This window comes from Megalops cyprinoides, chromosome 7 (assembly GCF_013368585.1).
Source record: "Megalops cyprinoides isolate fMegCyp1 chromosome 7, fMegCyp1.pri, whole genome shotgun sequence".
NCBI classification, from domain to species: domain Eukaryota; kingdom Metazoa; phylum Chordata; class Actinopteri; order Elopiformes; family Megalopidae; genus Megalops; species Megalops cyprinoides.
The window spans coordinates 7,881,145-7,901,789 of NC_050589.1; the positions used below are offsets into that span (position 1 = coordinate 7,881,145).

Consider the following 20,645-nt stretch of genomic DNA (forward strand, 5'->3'; position numbering starts at 1 on the left):
TGATCCTGCGCAGCCAGCGCTCGCCGATGACCGAGATTTCGCGACACAGGTCTCTCAGCCCTCTCAATCAGCTCCTTCCGCGTGCCTCTTTCCGAGGAGACAGGGAAGAAGGGCGGGAGGCTTCCCTGATTAGACTTTCAAAGGGGGTGGGGGGGGGGGGGGGCGTGCGGGACCCGGTGCCAGCTGTAGAAATGGTGTCAGCGGCCCCCAGTGCGCTTTAATCCGCCGCCTCGGAGCGGACAGGCCTCGCGGGGTTCAGCTGTGGCGGAAGATAGCATGGCGAAATCCCACCCCCACACCCCCACCTCTCCTCAGAACCACTGGCCCGTCTCATATCCCCCACCCCCCGGCCCAGCCCGTGAGACCGTGTGTAAACACCACCTGAGGAGAGCCGGGCCTGGTTTCTGGGTCACGGAGCCCGCTGAGGTGCGTTCAGGCCTCGGCTCGATTCGAGTTCCCCGCCTGCCTTCCCCCTCCCAACCCAGCAGGGGTCCCCGTGGAGCATGCTCAGAGGCCGGTAGGAAGAGCTAGAAGGCAAAAACCCATTATCTCAGAGCCAGGCTGTGTTTTATTTATTTATTTATTTTTTCTTTTTTCATTATTTTGGATTCCACCACTATTTCGCAGGGTGTAGTGGAGCAGGAGGAGGAGGGGGGAAGAGAACAAGAGCTGGTGTCTGTCACTCCCTTTGAGAGTAATTGAAAGGAGAGGTGTCCCAGAGGGGAAATCCAACAATAGAGGCCCTCACGTCGAGTGCCGGTGAAGTGAGGAGGAAGGGGGTTTCGCTCACAAATGCGGCATTCTCCGAAAGCCAAGGAAGTGGTGTTCATTTCCACCCTCTTCTTCCCTCTTCACTTGAGCACATGGGGAGAAGAAATGGGAACAGCCAGAGGGTGCAGGCCTCACCACCTCCCTCTCCTCTATTGAACAGACGTAGATGTTTACATCCTGACGCTGAGTTTTGGCAGCCACTGCGTGCTCCCCCCCGTAGGCCAGCGTGCTCCCACTTCCCTGCGCTGAAAAAGAAACTGAACCAATCAAGGAGGCGCGCTGCAGTTATCTGACATTTACCACTGCCTCCAAAAATGTGTTCATGTACAGTAATTACTTCTGCTCCACAGTTAAATGTCAATTTGCTTGCCGAAGCCCCGATGGGGGTTTCGCGCAGTTGCCCGGCGACGCATTTTCTCATCCCTCGGAGAGCTACACTTTCGATTTGAAATCCAGCTGGTAAATATTTATGTATTACATTTGTCAGATGAAACTTTGATTTTCTTTTTTTTCCCCTTTTGTTCCCCAGCTAAATGAGTTGTTCCGTAAGTCAGAAGTCCAGAAGGACTTCAAGAGCGTTCGGGTCAGAAATCTGGCTCCCAGCAACTCCATCCTGGCTTTTGTTGAGGCCCACTTTGACCCAGGTAAAAAGACTGGACCAACTCCCGTGTGTACAAATTGCTTACCATGGTCTGATCACAAAAAAAGCCTTTATGTGTTTGGGTAGAAAGTAGAAATAAGAGATTTTTTTTTCTGTCTGTTGCTAATCGCAATTCTCACTCTCCAGGAGAAGGGTCATTTCAATTCTATTAATTTCAATTTCTATGCAAAAGTAGAGTATTCAAATCTATTAAAGTCTACTCTGTTCAAATCTGTATTCAGATCTTTTCAGTAAAAGCAACTTGTTCAAAAACAAAGTATAAACTCAGTTTGACTGTATGCCAGCTGTGGGAGGTGGTGGGGGAAACCGTTTGTTGAAAGGTGATGGGGATGGAGGCAGCTTTCATTTCGGGCCCGGTTCCTCCGTGTGCCGTAAAGCTCCTCGGCGCGCCTCCCGCTCGCCTGTAAAACTCACGCCGCACTTAATTTAACTGGCCTCGTTCAGCGTCTTTTATATCCGCCGAAGATTGCGCCGTAAAGGCAGTCCAGGGCGGCCTGTAACACGACCATCTGTGGAGACATTACGGGGGCGGCTGCGCTCTCCACCCCCCCTCCACCCACAAGTGCAGTGCTTTATGGGAGCCTCCCTTATGTATCCCGCTGTGTTAATGGAGGAGGAGGGCTCCTGAGCGGCTAACGCTAATGCTGGAGTTATCTTGTATGTCAGTTGCCTTGAGATTCACTGCTCCCAGTTTGGAATAAGAGGAAGCAGGCATCATTCAGGCCCAGGGTAGGCAGCAGGCTCACTGTTCTGGGATCAGCAGCCTCAGTCGCGGGGAGGTAATCCTTCACACTTGTGTTCTCTGTGCCACAGACACCAGGTACACCGTGGAGGACGTTGAGGGAGCTCTGCTGAAGCAGCTGAAAGCAGCTAAAGAGACGGCCATAGTGGTGAAGAAACCAGAGGAGGACAATATCCGATTCAATAACTACGGTAAACCGCCGTCACCTGACATCATTAAGGGACTGTCTGTCATTAGAAAAATACATTATTTGGCTGTGATAACTGTGATAACAGTAATGATTCCCATGACAATGATAGTGAAAATGATGGCAGTTGAATAATGGAGTCACACTGGGGTGGAAGTACAGTGGTAAGGAGCAGGGCAGGGCTTTTAAACAAAAGGTTGCCGGTTCAATTCCCCACTGGAGCACTGCCATTGTACCCTTGCCTCAGTAAACATCCAGCTGTATAAATGAGTAATATGTAAAAATTGTAACCCATGTAAGTCACTCTGGATAAGAACATCTGCTAAATGCCAATAATGTAAATGTAATGTAATAAGTCTCAAGGCACTTGATTCAGCAGTGCTGAAGGTGGATTCATAGTATTGTGTCTGGTCGTGGCCTAGCACACACTCACTTTGTCTGGGAGTGGATATGGACTCACTGCTCTCTCCCTCCTAGGCCTCTCCACTCTCCCCTTCTTCACCACCACGACCACCACCACAGCCACCGTGACCACGCCCACCACCACCACCACAACCACGCTGTCCCCGACCGCAGCCCTGACCACCCGCAGACCCGGCACGACCCGCCGGCCCTACACCAGCCGCAAGACCACCACGGCGGCCCCGGTGACCCCGCCCCATGTCGTAACCACGCCTGCCCCTACCACCACCACCACCCCAGCCCCACCCACCACCAGGTCCAGGCTCGGACCCCACCACAAAAAGCCCTCCCGGCCCTGCGACTCGCACCCGTGCCGCCACGGGGGCACCTGTGAAGAGGAGGGCAACGACTTCACCTGCACCTGTCCCGCAGGTAGAGGGGGTGCGGTCTGCGAGAAAGGTGAGTCCCCAAACCCATGCCCTGTTTCAGCTAAATTAAGTAATCTGTGAGTTGTTCTGCAAGCACAAAAAAGTCCAAAAAAAAGGCAAAACGAGTCAATAATCTAAGTCAAAACGAGTCAATAATCCAAAAAGTAGTATCAAGTGATCATGGAGATATCTTTAAATATACAATCTTCTGAAATGCACGAAGAAAGTTCGGCAGATTTGGTACAGTATGTTTTGTCCCCCCTCCTTGGTGCATTGGCTCAGAGTCAGAGCTACCTCCTGCAGCTGTATCAGAATGGTAATTGACATAAACAGCCTTGATGAGCTGGAGCCAATAGCAGTGGGCTGAGGAGAGTGAGGAGTGCGAAGACTGAGTCACGGTCGTGGATCTCTTTCTCTCTGATCAATCACGTCGTTAAAGGGAATGTGCCTCGCAGGCTTCATTAGAGCGCTATTCTCCGGAGGGGAAGGACTGGGATTCCCGAGGAGCCGAGTGAAAAAGGTGGTGATGAGAAATTATCGGCCGCGCACGCGGGACACAGTGTGGGTAAACAGGCGAGTCAATAAGCAAAGCGTTGATGCAATTACCGCGGTGGAGCAAACATACACATGACCCCACAGGTTCTATCTCGCTTCTGTTCGGAAGGTTCTCAACGCCCTCAATCGAGATTGTGCCCCGATGAAGTCCTGCCGGGTCTAGTATTGACAGCTATGTTTTAGGTAGCACGGCAGCAGTGTGGCATAGTGGTAGGGAGAAGGGCTCACACCCAAAAGATTGCAGGTTTCATTCCCTGTTGGGGCACTAGACTCAGAATTGCCTCAGTAAATATCCAGCTGTATGGGTATCGTGTAAAATCGTAACCCCTTTAAGTCGCTCTGGATAAAGAGCGTCTGCTAGATGACAGTAGTGTAGTGTAATGTAACCTGAACCTCCTGTCCTTCCCTCAGTGATCAAATACTTCATACCGTCCTTCGGGGGTAAGTCCTACCTGGCCTTCCCCACCATGAAGGCCTACCACACAGTGCGCATCGCCATGGAGTTCCGTGCCTCCGAGATGACCGGCCTGCTGCTCTTCAACGGTCAGAGCGGCAAGAAGGACTTCCTGTCCCTGGCGCTGGTCTCCGGACAGGTGCAGCTCAGGTAAGTGACGCGGGCAGGGGGGAGTGGGGGCGTGTAGAGCCATGTGAGTGCTTCAGTGTCACATTTCCACATGCAGGCGAAGCCACAAAGAATGAGTGATTAACTGAGGAATGCTGTAGTACATCGCAGTTCAACATAACAATCCCTATCTGGTTTTGACGTGGTGACATTTTTCTCCATTGGGGGAATCAATCCCTATATATGGGACAGCAGCCTGATATAGTGGTAATGAGCAGGACTCATAACTGAAACGTTGCTGGTTCAATTCCCCACTTGGACACTGCTATTGTACCCTTGGGCAAGGTAATTAACCTACAATTGCCTCAGCTGTATAAATGAACACAGTTGTAACCTACTGTATGTAAGTCACTCTGAAGAGTGTCTGCTAAATGACTATAATGTAATGAAACGTAATGTATATTGCCCATGTCCAAACTGCAGTTTACCCTTGGGCAAAATGAAAAGAGGAAAGCAAGAACATTATCCACGGCGTACTAAATATGTTATGGTTGATCTCCACTGCTTGAAGAGGCTACTGACCCTCCATGTGTAAAGGCAAATATCCATTGCTTGCCTGGAATTGGTTCTGGTTCTGATCCGTTTTTCTCTCTTCAGGTTTAACACCGGTTCTGGCACGGGCACACTCCTCAGTAAGGTTCGGGTGAAGCCGGGCCGCTGGCACCAGCTGGTGGTCACCCGGAACCGCCGCAACGCCGTGCTGAGCGTGGATGGTGAGGTGAACATCGAGGGAGAGAGCCCCCCAGGCACCGACGGCCTCAACCTGGACACTAACCTCTTCATCGGTGGCGTGCCGGAGGAGCTGCTTCAGGAGTGAGTATATGCTGTCATCACCATCATCATCATCATCATCATCATCATATCCACCACCACCATCATCATCATCATCATCATCATCACCATCATATCCACCACCACCACCATCATCATCATCATCATCATCATCATCACCAAAATCATCATCATCATCATCACCATCATCACCATTATCACCATCACCATCATATCCACCACCACCACCACCACCACCATCATCATCATCATCATAATCACCACTACCATCACCATCATTATAATGATCATAATGATTATCATCATCAAACGTGATCAGGAAACATTTATATGGTCTTGAACTAGATCAGCATGCTAATTTAGGTTGAACTGACAAACAGTTTCCTAGTATTACAAGCATTGAAGGAGCTCACTTAAAAGAATATTGCGATTTTTGAACATGTGCTAGTTCATGCAAAGAGGCTACTTCAGTTCACGCTCACATGTCCAGTGTTGAATTATTGGTAGTTAATACATTCATTTATTTCATTGAATTCATATAAGGTTCATAAACACATCTTAATGCTCCTCATGATGATGAAGGTTGAGGGTTCACCTCAGAGGAAGATGTTTGTAGAGGATGCGCTGAGACCATTGTTAACCAATCACGGGTGGGTGTGGATATGAGTGTGGAAGCACTGGATTGGCTGACCGAGTCTGGCCCTTTCGCTTTGCCCCCTCAGCGTTCGGGAGAGGACCTCGGTGTCCACCGGCCTGGTGGGCTGCATCCGCATGCTGGACGTCAACAACATGGTGTACAACCTGCAGGAGAAGGGCGGCGACGTGCTGTACGGCACCGCCGTGGGCGAGTGCGGCAACAACCCCTGCCAGCCTGATCCCTGCAAGAACGGCGCCATCTGCCAGGTCCGCGAGGCCGAGATGTTCCACTGCAAGTGCATCAACGGCTTCTCAGGTGGGCCCCGCCCCTTTCCAACCTCTGACCTTTGGCTCCTGTTTCATTTTACGTTGGTCCTGAGGGTAGGACTGTGTAGAGGTTCCTCAGAGGTTTTCTGCGCGTGTCTCAGTGTTTAGGGGGTTTAGGTCAGAGTAATTGGTTTTGTTGTGTGATCTAGACGGCAGTGAGCCGTAGGGCACTTTCATATATAGACACAGCAAATCGATGGAGCCTCCATCTGTGCTCAATCTACTGTTGGAGTAGTGGTGAGACAGTGTGCGGCCTGATTGAATCGGAGGTGTTTGATCGCTAGCCCTCTCCACACGGTGGTAAATTTGCATGTATATTCACTTGAATTGGTAGTCTTGGCTGGAAGTACTGCTCACTCCTTGCTGTTGCTGGTAATGTCACATTTGCAAGCCATAACATAACCATGAAAGAAAAAGGTGAATTCACGTACTGACTTTACATAAGGTACCACTGCCTCTTCCTCCCTACACTCATTTCCCTAACACCAAAGTTTAACTGTTGCAGTTAAAACAGTAAGAAGTTTAGTGTAATAGTTATAATTTTGCAGTCCCATTTTTAGCAATATATTGTAATCTACCTTTAGCATGATATTTGCCTCAGCTCAAGACTTATATCTTATAATAATGGCATGATTCTGAGCAGGGTTTGTTTTTTGTAGTAAAATACAGAAACTACGTCATACATCTCTAGGAAGGGAAACAGGTAATGACACCTGGTTTTGCACCCAGGTGATACATCAGAGCGTGAGAGGCTAGCTATCAGATATCACTGCGGAAGTGACACTGATCGGTGTGAACTGCAAAATGTGAACATGTCCTCAGGTGGCCATTGGGGAAGTGACATGGACAGTCAGCATTGGGGGTGGGGGGGGGGGGTCTCGGGGTGCTCGTGGGTGAGGGGCAACAGCCCTGAGCAGGGGTTGGTGGGGAGAGGAGTGACTACCTGAAGCTGAGGCAGCCAATCAGAACCGAACTCCTCTGAGGATAGGGAGTGAGTCACAGAGGGCAGAGCAGTCATGAATGGGATCCATGGCCGACGTCTGAAGGTTTGAGAAATATTGCCGAGCTCTCCGTACAGTCACGCGCAGCTTCTCCGCAGCTAATGAGAGCTTCAAAGCCAGGGATGTTAGAGAAAAGGAGAGAACATCATTTTTCAACGAGACATGCCCCAGCTCTTCCAATCAAAGTTACCCACACACCGGAGTGAACTGCACCCCAGAACAGAGAGAGAAGTGGATGAGGTTCAGAACTCGGTAATCAGCCCTGCCTCCCTACCTCAACTGTCATGTTTTTTTCCCTTTTCTTTTCTCCTTTATTGGAAATCAAGTAAAGCGCCTTGTGTGCTTTTAACCTTTGAGATTGGAAATATCACCCTGAGTTCTGAGGCCACAGGCTGCCTTTATGGACACCCTTTTGCAATCACATGACACCCCCCTCACCTATTGGATTTTTTAAAGTGTGTGGGGGGTAATGCAAACACAACCTCAACAAACAAAGCCGAAAGGAGAAGAAAATGAAAGAACTAAAAAAAAAAAGGAGTGGCGGTCTTCCAAAGAGGAACGGAACAGAGGGCTGTGTCGGCCTGCCTTCCTTTCAGCCGGAGAGATGGATGTGGCAGAGGTCTCCTGGGATCCAGCCTCACAGGAGAGAGTCAGAGGAGGAATCTTCAGAGCACAGTGGGGGATTTCATTAGAGGCTTCACTCCGCCACGGGGGGAAAAAAATAACCCAGTGAAATTCAGAACGAATTCTGGAACAGTCCGAAACCGACATCCCTGGAGTCGTTTTTTTTTTTCCCTTAAGCAGCCTAGAGGACTCATGAGCTTGACGTGATACTTATATCTTTAATCCGCAGTTGAAATAGTCCTAAGCCTATTGGAAAATGACCTCCATTAGAGAGAAGTCCTTGCCCGCTCTCGATTTGAAGAAAGAAAAAATTTTCGAATTTCATGAATTCATGAATTATGAATGCCCGCATGGTGTTGGATGCTGGTGGATGAATTGGGATTTGTGGAAGCTGATGTACTCCATGCCTCTAATGTTTGGTCCTTTTGATTGATTACCCGCAGGTCCAACATGCGCCGATGCCCACAACCCATGTGACCCCAACAGGTGCCATCCTTCGTCCCAGTGCCAGGTCCTGCCGGAGGGGGGCTACAAATGCGAGTGTCCAATGGGCCGCGAGGGAACTCACTGCGAAAGAGGTAAGGTCCCGTGCCAAGGCCAGTCAAAGCAATATGCAGAGGAAAAAAGAGCCCTCAGATCTCATTAAAAGAGTACATCGTGCAAATGTGTGTTCATGCTCGGCAGCATGGGCTGTGTGTTTGTGAGACCAGTCCTGTCTTTGACGAATTCAGAATGCCTGATTAAAGAACGGCGAAGGATAAACATCCCTTTATGTAGCAGAAATCCCCAATGAAATGTAAATTAGATATCAGAGGCTGCCCTGCTGTGGGATTCCTGTGTGAAGGAGACACCTCGCCACCCATCCCCGCACCTCGTCAGGAAGCGGTAGGCTGTTGTCTTATTTCCCTCCTCTCCTCGCCTCTCCTCCGCGCGGTGACACCACATTTGCATCCGGAATCAGGAGATGAAACACATCGGGGGAACCCCCAGGGGCCCGCGGGGAGCTTATCCCAGTGTCGGGGTTCACTCCTCCACTCTCAGTGCCTCTGATTCGGCTGTTAGCGAGGGAGAGGCCAGCCTCCAGCCCACAGGTGTAGCCTTCAAAGGCGTCTGCTGTGACTCCGCGGTTGGGGGTAGGAGGGAGCCGGCCCCGGTTGGGGAGCCTGCACTCCAGCAGTTGTGTGTTTGAAGTCTTCAGCGGTGCTTCAGGGATGCCACTCTCCTCTGCGGCTCGCCTCAGCTTCTCCTCGGTGAAAATCTCACGGACAGTTCGCGAAATGAATATTACACAAAAAGTGGGGTTTATGAAGCCAGTGGAGGAGCGGCTGGGGGTGGGGGGGGGGGTGCGGTGGTACGGGCAGGAGCCCTGTCCCTGGCCCGGGCAGGTCGGCACAAGCCGCTGATCGAAGAAGAGAAAAGGAGGGAAGGTAAATCAATGAGAGTCAAGCGTTAATTTAGAAGCGTGTATTTCTCTGATTCAATGGCGTGAGTAATGATTGGGGGGGTGTCCTTCACACCTGGTGATTAATGGGATCTCACGTGGTCTGAGGGGGGAGCCTGGAGCTCTCTGACAGCCTCGTCCCTGGGTCCGGATCTGCTGAAGAGCCGAGAAGCGGCGGCGGGCAGCCGCCTCCAGACGGGAACTGTTAGCAGAAATAAAGCTGCAAAGAGCAGCAGGTTCCTCTCTCACGGGTGGGCAGTGGGAAATGAGCTCTCCCCCCCCGGCAGCCCAGTGACCCAGCAGCTCATAACAGTGTTTATACAGCGGGAGGAGGAAAGAAAGAGACCCGACGGTGATACATGGTCCGTTTTTACTGAGCTGGCAGGGCTCCGGCGTTCACTTTACTCCCAGCGCCTGAAGACCTACTCATTGTCTCTGCAGTTTTTTTTCCTCCCCTCTTCTACATCCGTCAGCATCATTTTTTTTTAACAATGCCTAATTAGCTCTCAGAATCTCTGTCCGCCATCCCTTTCCCTAAATTAGCATGTGCTAATCCAGCGTAATTACCAATCAAAGGTGCTGGGAGGCAGTGCTAAGCTTACATGCACTGTCTGAGTGTGGGCTGCGCACCACCGCGTTATCGGAGAGACACCTGGGCCCCTAATCCCGGAGGCAGGCGAGTGCCAGAGCCGTGCTTCAGACGAGCGCGGACGGGTAGATTACGCTCACGCCGATGTGTGTTTTCTGCATTGTCTTCATCAGAGTCCAGGAACGACAAGAACGAGGCCTACATCCCCTTCTTCGGCGGAGACTCTTACCTGGAGCTGAAGGGCTTGCAGACCTACGGCAGCGATTTGCAGTAAGTCCGACGCTGACTTAAAGCTGAAGCTGTTTCGAGTGTCACAGCGCGCTGCCTCACAGAACGATTTAACAAAAATGAATAAACCATAAGTCTGTTTCATTTGGAAATGTCAGCCCGACATCAGGGCTCTGGTTCTGGGTGAGAAACAAAGGGAGTTTGTGTTCGCCTTCTGTTTCTACAGGCAGAAGGTCAGCATTTCGGTGGTCTTCCTGGCTAACGACTCCAACGGTATGATCTTCTACAACGGGCAGAAAAATGACGGCAAAGGAGACTTCATTTCCCTGGCTCTGAACGATGGCATCCTCGAGTTCCGATACGACCTGGGCAAGGGTCCCGCAGTCATCAGGTACGCTATCCAGGTGGTTGGGTTTTTATAACCCAAGCTTTAATATTCTAAAAATGGAACTCTATGGTACGGAACACAGCCACATGCATGATGCATGAGCCAGTTATTATCTATTGTTATTCATATGCACCACAGATGCCCTTCTGGAAGACGCCTGTAACAGCCTACTTTCTTTCCTAGCTATTATCCACTTATTTACCTGGATGTGTACCCAAGCAATTTAGGGCAGGTATTTTACTCAAGGGTACAACAGCACTGCCCCATGTGAGATTCAAACCTGAAAACTGGTCTCCTATCTAGTTTCCATAACTCAACCATTTTGGTTTACCAGCCTCATTAAAGGTAGAGAGGCAGTGCATAAGGATGGGTTTAGGCCAGAGGTGGTACCTCCTCAACACTGGAGCTTTGCAGAAAAGCAGGGCATAGAGGAGGTGTAACCTGGCTGACAGCAAATCTTCTCCCATCATTATCTTCTGCCAGAACAGAGCCAGTGGACTGTGATGTGTCCCTAGTGCAGTCTTCTCCAAAAGCAATTATCTGGATCTCTTTTTTAGGTTTTGTATTTTCAGCATTTTATCTTTTATTCATAAGGAGTATACTTTGTGTGTATCTTTATCCTTTGTGCGTTGCTGTTATTAATTCTTCAGAATGTTTTCAAACTTGTGGAAGATCATGAAGTGTGAAGTGTGTAGGTTGGGAGTGTCTCTGTGTGTTGCTGACCTGTTTCTTGGCTCCGCCCTCTGGGGGGGGCGTGGCTTCCCTCTTTAGGAGCAAGGACAAGATCAAGCTGAACGTGTGGAACACAGTGAACCTGGAGCGTGCCAGCCGCAAAGGGGAGATCAGCGTCAACGACCGGGACCACGTCAAGGGGGAGTCGCCGGTAAGATGGCGGGCGGGCGGGCGGTCTTTTTTGCAGCTTCGCTCGCTTCCCTGTACCCCTCGTTTCCAGCACTGCAGCGGCTCCTCGCTTCTGCTCAGATCCGACACGAGATAGGAAGCCTCCAATGTAACGCTCGCAATGCATCGTGGGTAGGCTGTCTTGGCATGCACTTTGAAGAGGCGCGGGCTGCTCGTCGGAATAGCTCGCACTCTGTAATGAGTGGCATGAAGCAGAGACGCTTTTGAGATTGTAGAGATGGATCGCTGCTGGAGGTGTGAAATTCAGAATGCTTCGCAATGGCGGAGAAACCCCTCTGGGGGGGGGGAAAAAGCTGTTTGGGAAAAGACTTGGAAAATAGGCATGCATGTTTTAGATGCTGTTGGAGACTCATCACAGATCTATTTATCAAATAGGTGTTGCCTGGTAAAGCATCCACAGCAAAGCAGCTGTCACATTATGGAGCAAATCAAAATGATACATCATGAGATAAGATAAAAATAGTAATGATATGAAGGCAAAACAGAGCAGATCATAAAGAATGGTACAAAATAATGAGCTGTAAAATATATTTAAACTAAACTGTCTATAAAATTAGTAATGAAATGGAGGCAAAAGGGAGTAGATCATTAAGAGTAATACAAAATAATGAGCTGTTACATTACAATTATATAAACATTTGCTCTTGAGAGGACAGATGACAACCAGAAACCTCCGTTTAGCGCAAATCGTGCATGTGTAGTGTCCTACTTAGCTCAGACCCTCCATGTGTGCTGCATGGCTGTTTGAATTCTTTATATTTGAGCGTTTCCCCGCACGCCAGCTCCACTCTAATCACCAGGCTAATCTTTCTGCACCCACTGAACGTAATCTTTCATGTCCCCCAGCGCGGGAGCCAGGTAGCGGGGTGGTGCGGATGAAGCAGGGAAATGTTAATAAATGATGAGACCAGCGCTGAGGGGAGAGAGGCGATCAGAAGGAACGAGGCCAGGAAATGTCCGATTGAAAGCAATCTAATAAGCAGCAAGTCTGCAAGTCATCCAATTAGATTAAGCAGTAATTCTTGATTATAAATGTGCGCTTCCGAGTGTTGGCTCTTAAGTCTCCTTGAAGACCTGGGGAGACCTTTTTTTTTGTTGTCCCCTCCAATGCGCTAATTGTGTTCAATTCCAGCTGCAGAGGCAGGAAATTGCGAGTAGGGCAGAAAAAATAGGGTGTGAAGAGACCCCTTGTTGGGGTGTTGTGGTCATCCTCGAAGGAGACACCCGACTTAGTGTTTCATTGAATAGTGCAGCTCCTTTTCGATTAAATAATTCTAGAAGGAAAAATGTTGTGGGAATATTTTCACCAGGAGCAGTGCTGTTGTTAGGAGAGCTTTTATCTCAGTGACTGTGTCTCTGAATGTCTCTGTGCCCATTAAGAAGAGGATGTAATTCGAGCTTTATGCAGAAGTGTTGCGCATGGGGGGGGGGGGGGCAGTGATGAGCTTTGAGTCCTGAGTGTCCAAGATTAAGATGTCTGTGGGGAGAGGGGGGAGGCACAGCAGTAGCTAAAAGCATGGATGCAATCAGAACTTTCTGGGTCTTTCTCTCCGCTCATTTTCAGGACTAGGGAGTGGCAGCGTGTTGATCCGTGCATGATCTCCAAACTGATCTCCCTGCTTGTTTGCTCTCTGTGTGCTGCATGGTCTTTGTTGTGCACTCTGTATTCCACCAGCTGCTGACCTACTCTTCTCTAACTCTTGTTCTTTCTGTTAATGTTTTTTCTCTCTCCCCCCACGACTCCTCTTTCTGTGCGCTGTCTGGATATAAGAAATCGCGCAAGGTAAATGACTGACGTCTGATTGGTCATTAGAAATTCCATTTCTTCCTGTGACATCACTCGCCTCGCCCGTTCCACCCCCTCATCTCGATTCCATCCCCGTGTCTCGGAGTTAGGACTTAGGAACCCACAAATCGCGGGGCTCTGTTTCCGGCCGCCATTCAGCCGAGTTAGAGGCGTTCGATGAAGAGCTCTGCTTGGCTTTCACCTCAGGCTAGAGAGAAAATGGGGGCAGCGGGGGGAATGGCAGGTTATCTATTGGTCATCAGATCCCAATACAATAGCTAAACCTCTTTCACGTTCATCTAGCGTGGGAGGGCTGCCTGTGTTGTGACAGGATGAGAACACGAGGAAGCAGAGGCTGAGAGAGGAGAGAAAAAGAGAGAGCGGGAGAGCAAATGGGTGCAAAGCCAAACAGAGTTGTTTGTACTTGTTTTTCGCAAAAGAAACGCTGGTGTGCAAGGTAACCCCAGGCTAACCTCGTAATCCTCACTCACCTGCACACAGAAGAGCCTTTCAACGAGCAACACCGTCTCCTCCAATCTGCGGCTGCCGGCACTGGCCACTGCACGCCTGGCCTCTCCACAGCATTGTGCTTGGCGGACATGAAACGGCACCCGGGCCTGGGCCAGCGCCGCTTTGGCCCGGCTTCAGGGCTGGACCTCCCTCAAGCCCCCGCCGGCCCAGCCAGGGCTGTCTGAGGCTCTGCCCGTGTCCATACCAGCCTTTGTGTAAGAAAGGGAGGGAAAAATCGATAACTGCAGCCCGCGATGGATTCTGCAGCGCTGTCTTTTTTTTCCAGCAATTAGCCTGGCTTTTTCCTCGAGGCAATTACTGACCCACATAAAATAAAGACCCTTCATTCTTAATAAGGGAGGGGGGAGCCTGCGGAAGTCCTGCTGTGACTCAAGCCATTTTCATGCAGGTTGGAGAACACTGATTTCATGGTCATCCACAGCGCCAGTGACACACCAATTAAGGTTTACCTCTCGGTATCTGAAAGGTCTCACCAACAATCATGCATCCATTTTTCTGTCATCTCAAAAAAAAAAAAAAAGCCATCCAAATCTCACACCCGTTTGCCATTTGAAACACTTACATATTCCTTGTTTGTCTTCCGCATAGTAACGGAATGTTTTTGCTTCTCTGAAATCAGCACTGTAATCAAGCCTTTGACCAATCATATGTCTGTAATATTTCCATGATGATACCAGGTTCGTACCCTCGGGGTATTTGCTGGTATATTTCCATCTTTAGTGCAGGGAAGAATCACTTTGGCTGAAAGTGGCCTGTTAGTTTGCATGTGTTTGGAGGCTCAGTCCAGGTACGGCAGGGAAAGAGCAGGGAGACCATTTCATTGGCCAGAAAAGGGAAAGGTCACTGCGTCCCCATGGTGGTGTGCCGACTCTTTGCTCCTTGTGTTCCAGAACCAGCACACCGCCCTCAACCTGAAAGAGACGCTGTTTGTGGGCGGAGCTCCCGACTTCAGCAAGCTGGCGAGAGCGGCCTCACTCAAAGACGGCTTCAAGGGGGCCATCCAGAAGGTGAGTGCTGAGGGGAGAGCATTACCTGAAACGCGCTGTCAGAGAGTCCTGTGGTAATGGTCAAATAATGGTCTTAGTCGCCAAGCCTCACTTTCTCATCAGGCTGAAATGCTGTCAGAGTAGCATGGGTAAAGCTAAAGGCTGGTGCTCTCTGCTGGCGGTTTCTCAGACACTGTTGCCTGTGATCATTTGTATCTGAGACTAGATGGGCTATTTTCCTTTGGCTTGCCGTGAAAGGCAGCATTCGCCGTATTCACAGGACCTGATCGTATTGCTAGCCAGAGAGAGTGCACTAGCGCGGAATTCAGATGAAAGCCTTCTGAAGAAGGCCGCCAGAGAGCATGCTGGGATTGGGGCTGGTAACGAGGTGGCGTGTGTATGCTCCCAGATCACCCTGATGGGCACGCCGATCCTGAAGAGGGAGAGCGCGCTGCGCTCCAGCGACGTGTCTGTGTACCCCCACCACCCCTGCACCCGGGTCGCCCCCGGTCCCGTCTGCCTCAACGGGGGCCTCTGCACCCCTATGCTGGACCGCTACGAGTGCGTCTGCCGGCTCGGCTTCTCCGGGACACACTGCCAGACCGGTGAGGGACGAGAGCCGGCCCCCACCCCCCAAGCCCCACCCCCTCCTCCCAAACCACTAATCACACTCCCCACCCCACCACGCCAGCCCTTAGTTCTCTCAACTACACTCACTCCGCACACCCCTCACATTTTTCCCATCAACCCTCACTCCTCACCTCTTACTTCCTCTTACTACCCCTCACTCCCATCAAACCTTTCATCCCATCATCCCTCACTCCTATCATTTGCCATCCCCCTCTCACCCTCTCCCACTCTCTAGAATTCAATTTCCCCTCTTTTCCCTGGCTGTACGTGATTATTTCATTATATGTTGCTGTCGGTCAGCCATGGAAAGGTTGAGTGGTTGACTAATTAACATGTCAGTAATCACAAGAATGCCTGTTACAGATGTAAAAGGAAGCCTGTCACACCTCTCGTGGCAAAGCTAAAAAGTCATTTTTTTCCTCCTTTTACTTTGATGGAGTCATAGTGACTGATTTACTGATCAATTAAAGCTCCTTCCTTTCCCTCCACCCAGCCATCATTGAGAAGTCTGCGGGGGAGACGGAGTCCATTGCCTTCGACGGCCGGACGTTCATCGAATATCACAACGCTGTCACCAAGAGGTAAAAGGGGCCACTAGGGCGTTCAGTTCTCTCTAAAGCCGGCAATTAGCTTAATATGAATAGCCTCTCTCTAAACCGATCTTCATTCATACTCTAAAAGGCCCAATGACAAGGTTGATTTTTCTAATCCCATTTTAGCTTAAGTTTGCCTCTCCTCTTTAAGCTAATAGCTTGTCCAGATCCCTCACAATTTCGCACCGCGCTGTCTGTCCGTTCGAGGCTGAGTCTCGCTAATTAGGGCCGCCTCTCCAACACAAGTGCCGACCTGGGCTGTCGGCTTACTGCACCGCGGCGCACTGATCTGAGATCAGCAGCAGCTCTCCACGGAGCCTCCATTTAGACACATTCTGTTTTTTTTTTCACTCCTCCATTTATCCGATCTCTCTCATCTTAATTGCTTTTATGTTTTTTTTTCCTGAAGAAGTCATTTACTCCGGTGAAGCCTGCACCTCTGTTGGCGATCCGCAGAGGGTTGAAGGAAATGCCATTGTCGAAATAAAAAGTCAGTCTTTGATTAAACACTGAGAGACACTGTGTTACATTCGGTCTCCCGCGGATACACAAATCCCTGAGCTTTCTGTCTGGTATTGATTGCTTGTGCCGGTAGGTTATATGAGTGAAATGTGCGAGTTGGGCCTAAAATGACTGGCACGCTGCATGCTGGTGTCAGGGGCAACGCCCTTAATTGCTCTCTGGAACATAGACAGTGTCACGGCAACATGCTGTAAAACATCTCTGAATTCAGGTCACACAGTGCCAAATCCGCCCGTGCATTTTTCAGCTGAATTTGGCATTTTGTGCAGTGGAATTTCCACACAGTCAGTTTGCAATAAATAGGTTTATCTGCAAATTGACTGACTGGGTTTAAAAAACATTTGAAAACTTTCTTTTTTATCATGAGTGCTTGTACACACAGGGGTCACTCACACTCAGACAGTTCTGTACTCCCTTCTGTCTTGATCTAATGTCTGTCTCTGTGCCGTTGTCTGTATATGGAGCTTTCCCCTGTCAGAAACCTGCACCTTTTGTCTGTCTGTCTCTCTGTCTCTCCGTTTGTCTCCTGTCTGTCTTATATGAGTGTTCCTGTCGTCTCTTCCCTGCTCACAAGCCAACTGACCAATGAGATCCCAGAGTAAGTAAACCTGAAGAATTCTGGGTATTTTTTTTTAGAATTTATTTGATTTTAACTAACACAGAATACAAATATGTCCACATAACTAACCAGTTTCTATTAAAATAAGGGTATCATTTGATTTTACCAATCACAACTTCCATTAAATTCATCCAATTGTTATGGTTAGATTATTAGAAGATTATTTGAAGAATAGGGAGTTTTCGTGTATTTCTAAAATCACTGCTGACCAGTGTTTCTGTATGATCTCATTTGAAACGCACACTACCTGGAATGCATGGCCCGCATGATGTTTGAGCATTGTGTTCCACAATGTAGAAAATACTTCAAACACTTTCCTCTGCATGCAATGGTCCAGACTGGATTTTCTCAGGACACCTGTTTGACCATGCATCCTGCACTGGATGTTATTAACAGCCATGTTAGTATGAATGAGGCCCGGTTCCTGTACCACCTTCTCCCTGTTTTGCACCTTTCCTCACTTGAAGAACAGCCTTTTATCTGTGGAGGGCTGTGGAATGCTTCCGCTGCATCATAAATACCTTTTATTTTCTGATTAGGGAAATGCATAGACTGTAATTGTTAAGCCTCAGAAGTCCCTAATCCTTTAAACAGTTTATAACCTTGTGCAAAAAAATAGGATGTCTTCACCAGTTGTGAAGCGGAGGAAATGTTTTTCTCCTCAGGCAAATTAGCTTGGTAAGTAACTTCTTAAATACCCAACAATGCAGACTGCTCAGTTTGCTTTGAATCGTGCAGCACAGATAGATCCCTTAGAAGTTACCCATCCATACTAAAGCCATGTCACTATCCCAAATCTCTGACCATAACTTGTAGTAATTGAGCCCAGGGCAGAGAAGGGAAATGGCACATTAATCAAGGCTTTGTGTTATTACAATTAGAAAAAAGCATCAAATTAAAACGTCCTGAAAGTCCAGAGTCCAGCGCGTAGCAGTAGACATCAATAACACTTAGGCGCAAGGCCAGTGTGATCCGTTCGAGGGCTGCCCCGGGTTTAATAGACGCCACATCCTGTATAAATGAAAAACAGGATTAAAATTAATCTCGGCTAAGAAAGCTGACCAGCCCTTCTGTAAGAGCGCCATCAGTTCAGCATGATTTGGTTTTGAACTGGGCCCTTAAAGTTAATGAATTCCTCAGAAGACATTAACACGGTGGGGCTGTGTCTACTCACCCCGGAATAATATTTCTCGTACCGTTTAATGCGGGCCAAATCTGTCTTCATTCCCCGAGCTCCGTCCTGTAGCCACAGATCGATACACTCCTGTCCCATTCTGAGCAGGACCAATTTCATGCATTTTCTGTCTTTAGTTGTAGGATATTTTACCGTGTTTTGGCTGTAATTGAATTTCTCCCTTTTATCTCTCTTTCAAAATGACAGAATCTGATAGTTGATGGTCCAGTGCCTTTTTCTTTTTAACACAATAGCAACCCACTAAGACACTCCCCTGCATGTGTGAACACACACATACACACACACACACACACACACACACACACACACACACACACACACTCAACTCAACATTCAGTTTTGGCATGCACAGACACACTCACTCAGGCCTACTGTCACCCTGGACACACTTCAGTTACCTGTGAGTAAGGGTCTGGCCTCTGATATTAGCTGCCCTCCATAGAAGCCCTGTGTTTGTCTCCCGACGACCTCATTGCGTGACCTCAGGACCCCCCCGGTGTAGTTGTAGAGCAGTTAGTTTTAGGGCAGTGGGGTTTCGGGTGCGGGAGCTCCCTTGCAGCCCCCAGCAGAGGGGGGGGCACCTGCCCTCTTTCCGCTCCCAGAGCCTTATCGCATGCCCTTCACTCTCTCCCCTGCTCCCTAAGTCCCGAGTCGCTGGAGAACCCGTCAGAGGAGAGGTGAGTCCCCGAACGATGCCCACCAACGGCATGCTGCCCCCGCCCTCTCCCTACACTCAAAGCACGGGGGGCCACGGCCCCATGGGGGCTGCAGGTTCGAGCCCAGAAGAGGCACACTGTCTTATTGCATCATTCCTAACAATCAAACCTCCAGTAATGTAGAGGTGATTAGAACCATTCTTTCCGTTTTGGTCTGCTCCAGTCTCAGTGTCCGAGCCCCTACAGCATGGTGCCACCTACAGGTTCTGAATGTGTAAGCGATCAAACAGACTTTTGCAGCAGTTTCACCTTGAGGCACAGAGAGTGTAACTCAAATAAGTCAGAACTTCTGTCCACATCAGCAAATCCCACTCAGGGGAGGAACTTTGATGTATCAAAGCACTCACTCGCTAACCTTTAACCGAGGGAGCTCTCACCTTGGCTTGTGTAAAGAACAGCAGCCGTTTTTGATCACTGATTGCAAATATTGCTGGTGTCTAGGTCTGGTGTGCATGAAAATGTACACAGAGCTATGAAAGGATGTAAAAACTTGAAAGAGGTTACTTATTAAAAAAGGAAAAACCCTGAAGGAGGCTCCCAGATGGCTCAGTCAGTTAAGTCTTTCATTCTGGGTGCAGGCTCAGCCCGACAGCCCACACCTCCCAAGGTCATATCTGGGCTGTCTCAATGACAAGGAGTCTGCAGTGACAGGACATAGTTGGCTTTGGTCTGTCAGAGTTGAATGGGGTTACGTTGCCTAGGGTAACCCTATTGCACCACTCAGTAGCAACTCATGAAGTGCCTGTGAGTTCCTCAGTTCATCCTATCCTCCATGCGGCATTTGCCCTCCTGCAAGACAACGAGCACACGGAATGATTGCTTTCAATCCAACACTCCTTGGTATAGAGGATGTTGCCTATCAAACAACTGGCAATTCTAAACTGAGGGTGAAAAAGGAAAGAAAAACAAAAAAAAAAAACACTCTCAGATCTGACTGACAGGATGGGCTGGGCCAAGACACGCCGCCCCTAAGAAGCCGTGGCCCCCTGTGCCTGGAAGGGATAGCCCGTGGAAAGGGTCCAGTCTGCATGCATTGTGCGTCCTTCAAAAGACGTGGGCATCCGGTGTGACCTCATAATCATTTAGAATTCTGCCGTTTAGCGTAGTACTGTGGGATGGAACGCTAATGCGTCTGAAGTTCTGTTGTTAGCGTGGGGAGTCAGGTCAAAGTCGCTCCCATGCGTGCTGTGGCGGAGTCACTCCTCTTTCAGCGGGAGGCACAGCGATGGCGGGCCGGGGAGTGTTTCTGTTTAAGCCACCAGCACAATGCAGGGGAACAGGGGGAGAGGCTGCTAGCTCGCCGGATTGGATGAGACGCACAGTGTTTGACTTTGGACTCTTTCCTCTCTGTCAGGTTAAATACTTCTGGGGCAAGCTCCGCTGCTGGCCCTTACCTGAACAGAACTGCAGGTTTTCACCCTAAGGACAGTTGAATAATTTACTTTGAGCAGCAGTGGATCGATCCCTATCAATTTTTTTGTGTGTAGGTAGTGATTTTACTCGACATCCCTGACCCGGGGAAGGGTTTAGATTTAGCTCTCCAGTGTCCTGTCTGGTCCCGTGAAAAACCATGTGCGGAGGTGGCATCCGCATTCTGTTTCTGTGCTTCTGTTCCCGTGCTTGCTGTAACTCCCACAATCCTCTCTGTTTGCAGTGCTAACTCTGTGTTGTGTCTTCTCCCCCTCCCCAAGTGTCTTGTGCTGTGTGTTCTGTGTGTGTCTGTGCTGTGTTCGTGTCTTTCCCCCGTGTTCT

At 49.4% G+C, this 20,645-nt stretch overlaps 1 protein-coding gene across 1 annotated transcript in view; it reads left to right on the forward strand.

The window, feature by feature from the left end:
• The window catches only part of agrn (agrin), a 202,387-nt gene that overhangs the window by 177,916 nt on the left and 3,826 nt on the right, over window positions 1–20,645 (forward strand). Inside the window, exons 21-34 of the mRNA XM_036533356.1 lie at window positions 1,301–1,415; window positions 2,246–2,365; window positions 2,839–3,222; window positions 4,158–4,350; window positions 4,966–5,181; window positions 5,883–6,112; window positions 8,192–8,326; window positions 9,952–10,048; window positions 10,233–10,397; window positions 11,166–11,277; window positions 13,087–13,098; window positions 14,523–14,639; window positions 15,028–15,223; window positions 15,742–15,829. Of these exons, the coding sequence (XP_036389249.1) occupies window positions 1,301–1,415; window positions 2,246–2,365; window positions 2,839–3,222; window positions 4,158–4,350; window positions 4,966–5,181; window positions 5,883–6,112; window positions 8,192–8,326; window positions 9,952–10,048; window positions 10,233–10,397; window positions 11,166–11,277; window positions 13,087–13,098; window positions 14,523–14,639; window positions 15,028–15,223; window positions 15,742–15,829 (2,180 nt within the window). The remainder of the gene's footprint in view (window positions 1–1,300; window positions 1,416–2,245; window positions 2,366–2,838; window positions 3,223–4,157; window positions 4,351–4,965; window positions 5,182–5,882; window positions 6,113–8,191; window positions 8,327–9,951; window positions 10,049–10,232; window positions 10,398–11,165; window positions 11,278–13,086; window positions 13,099–14,522; window positions 14,640–15,027; window positions 15,224–15,741; window positions 15,830–20,645) is intronic.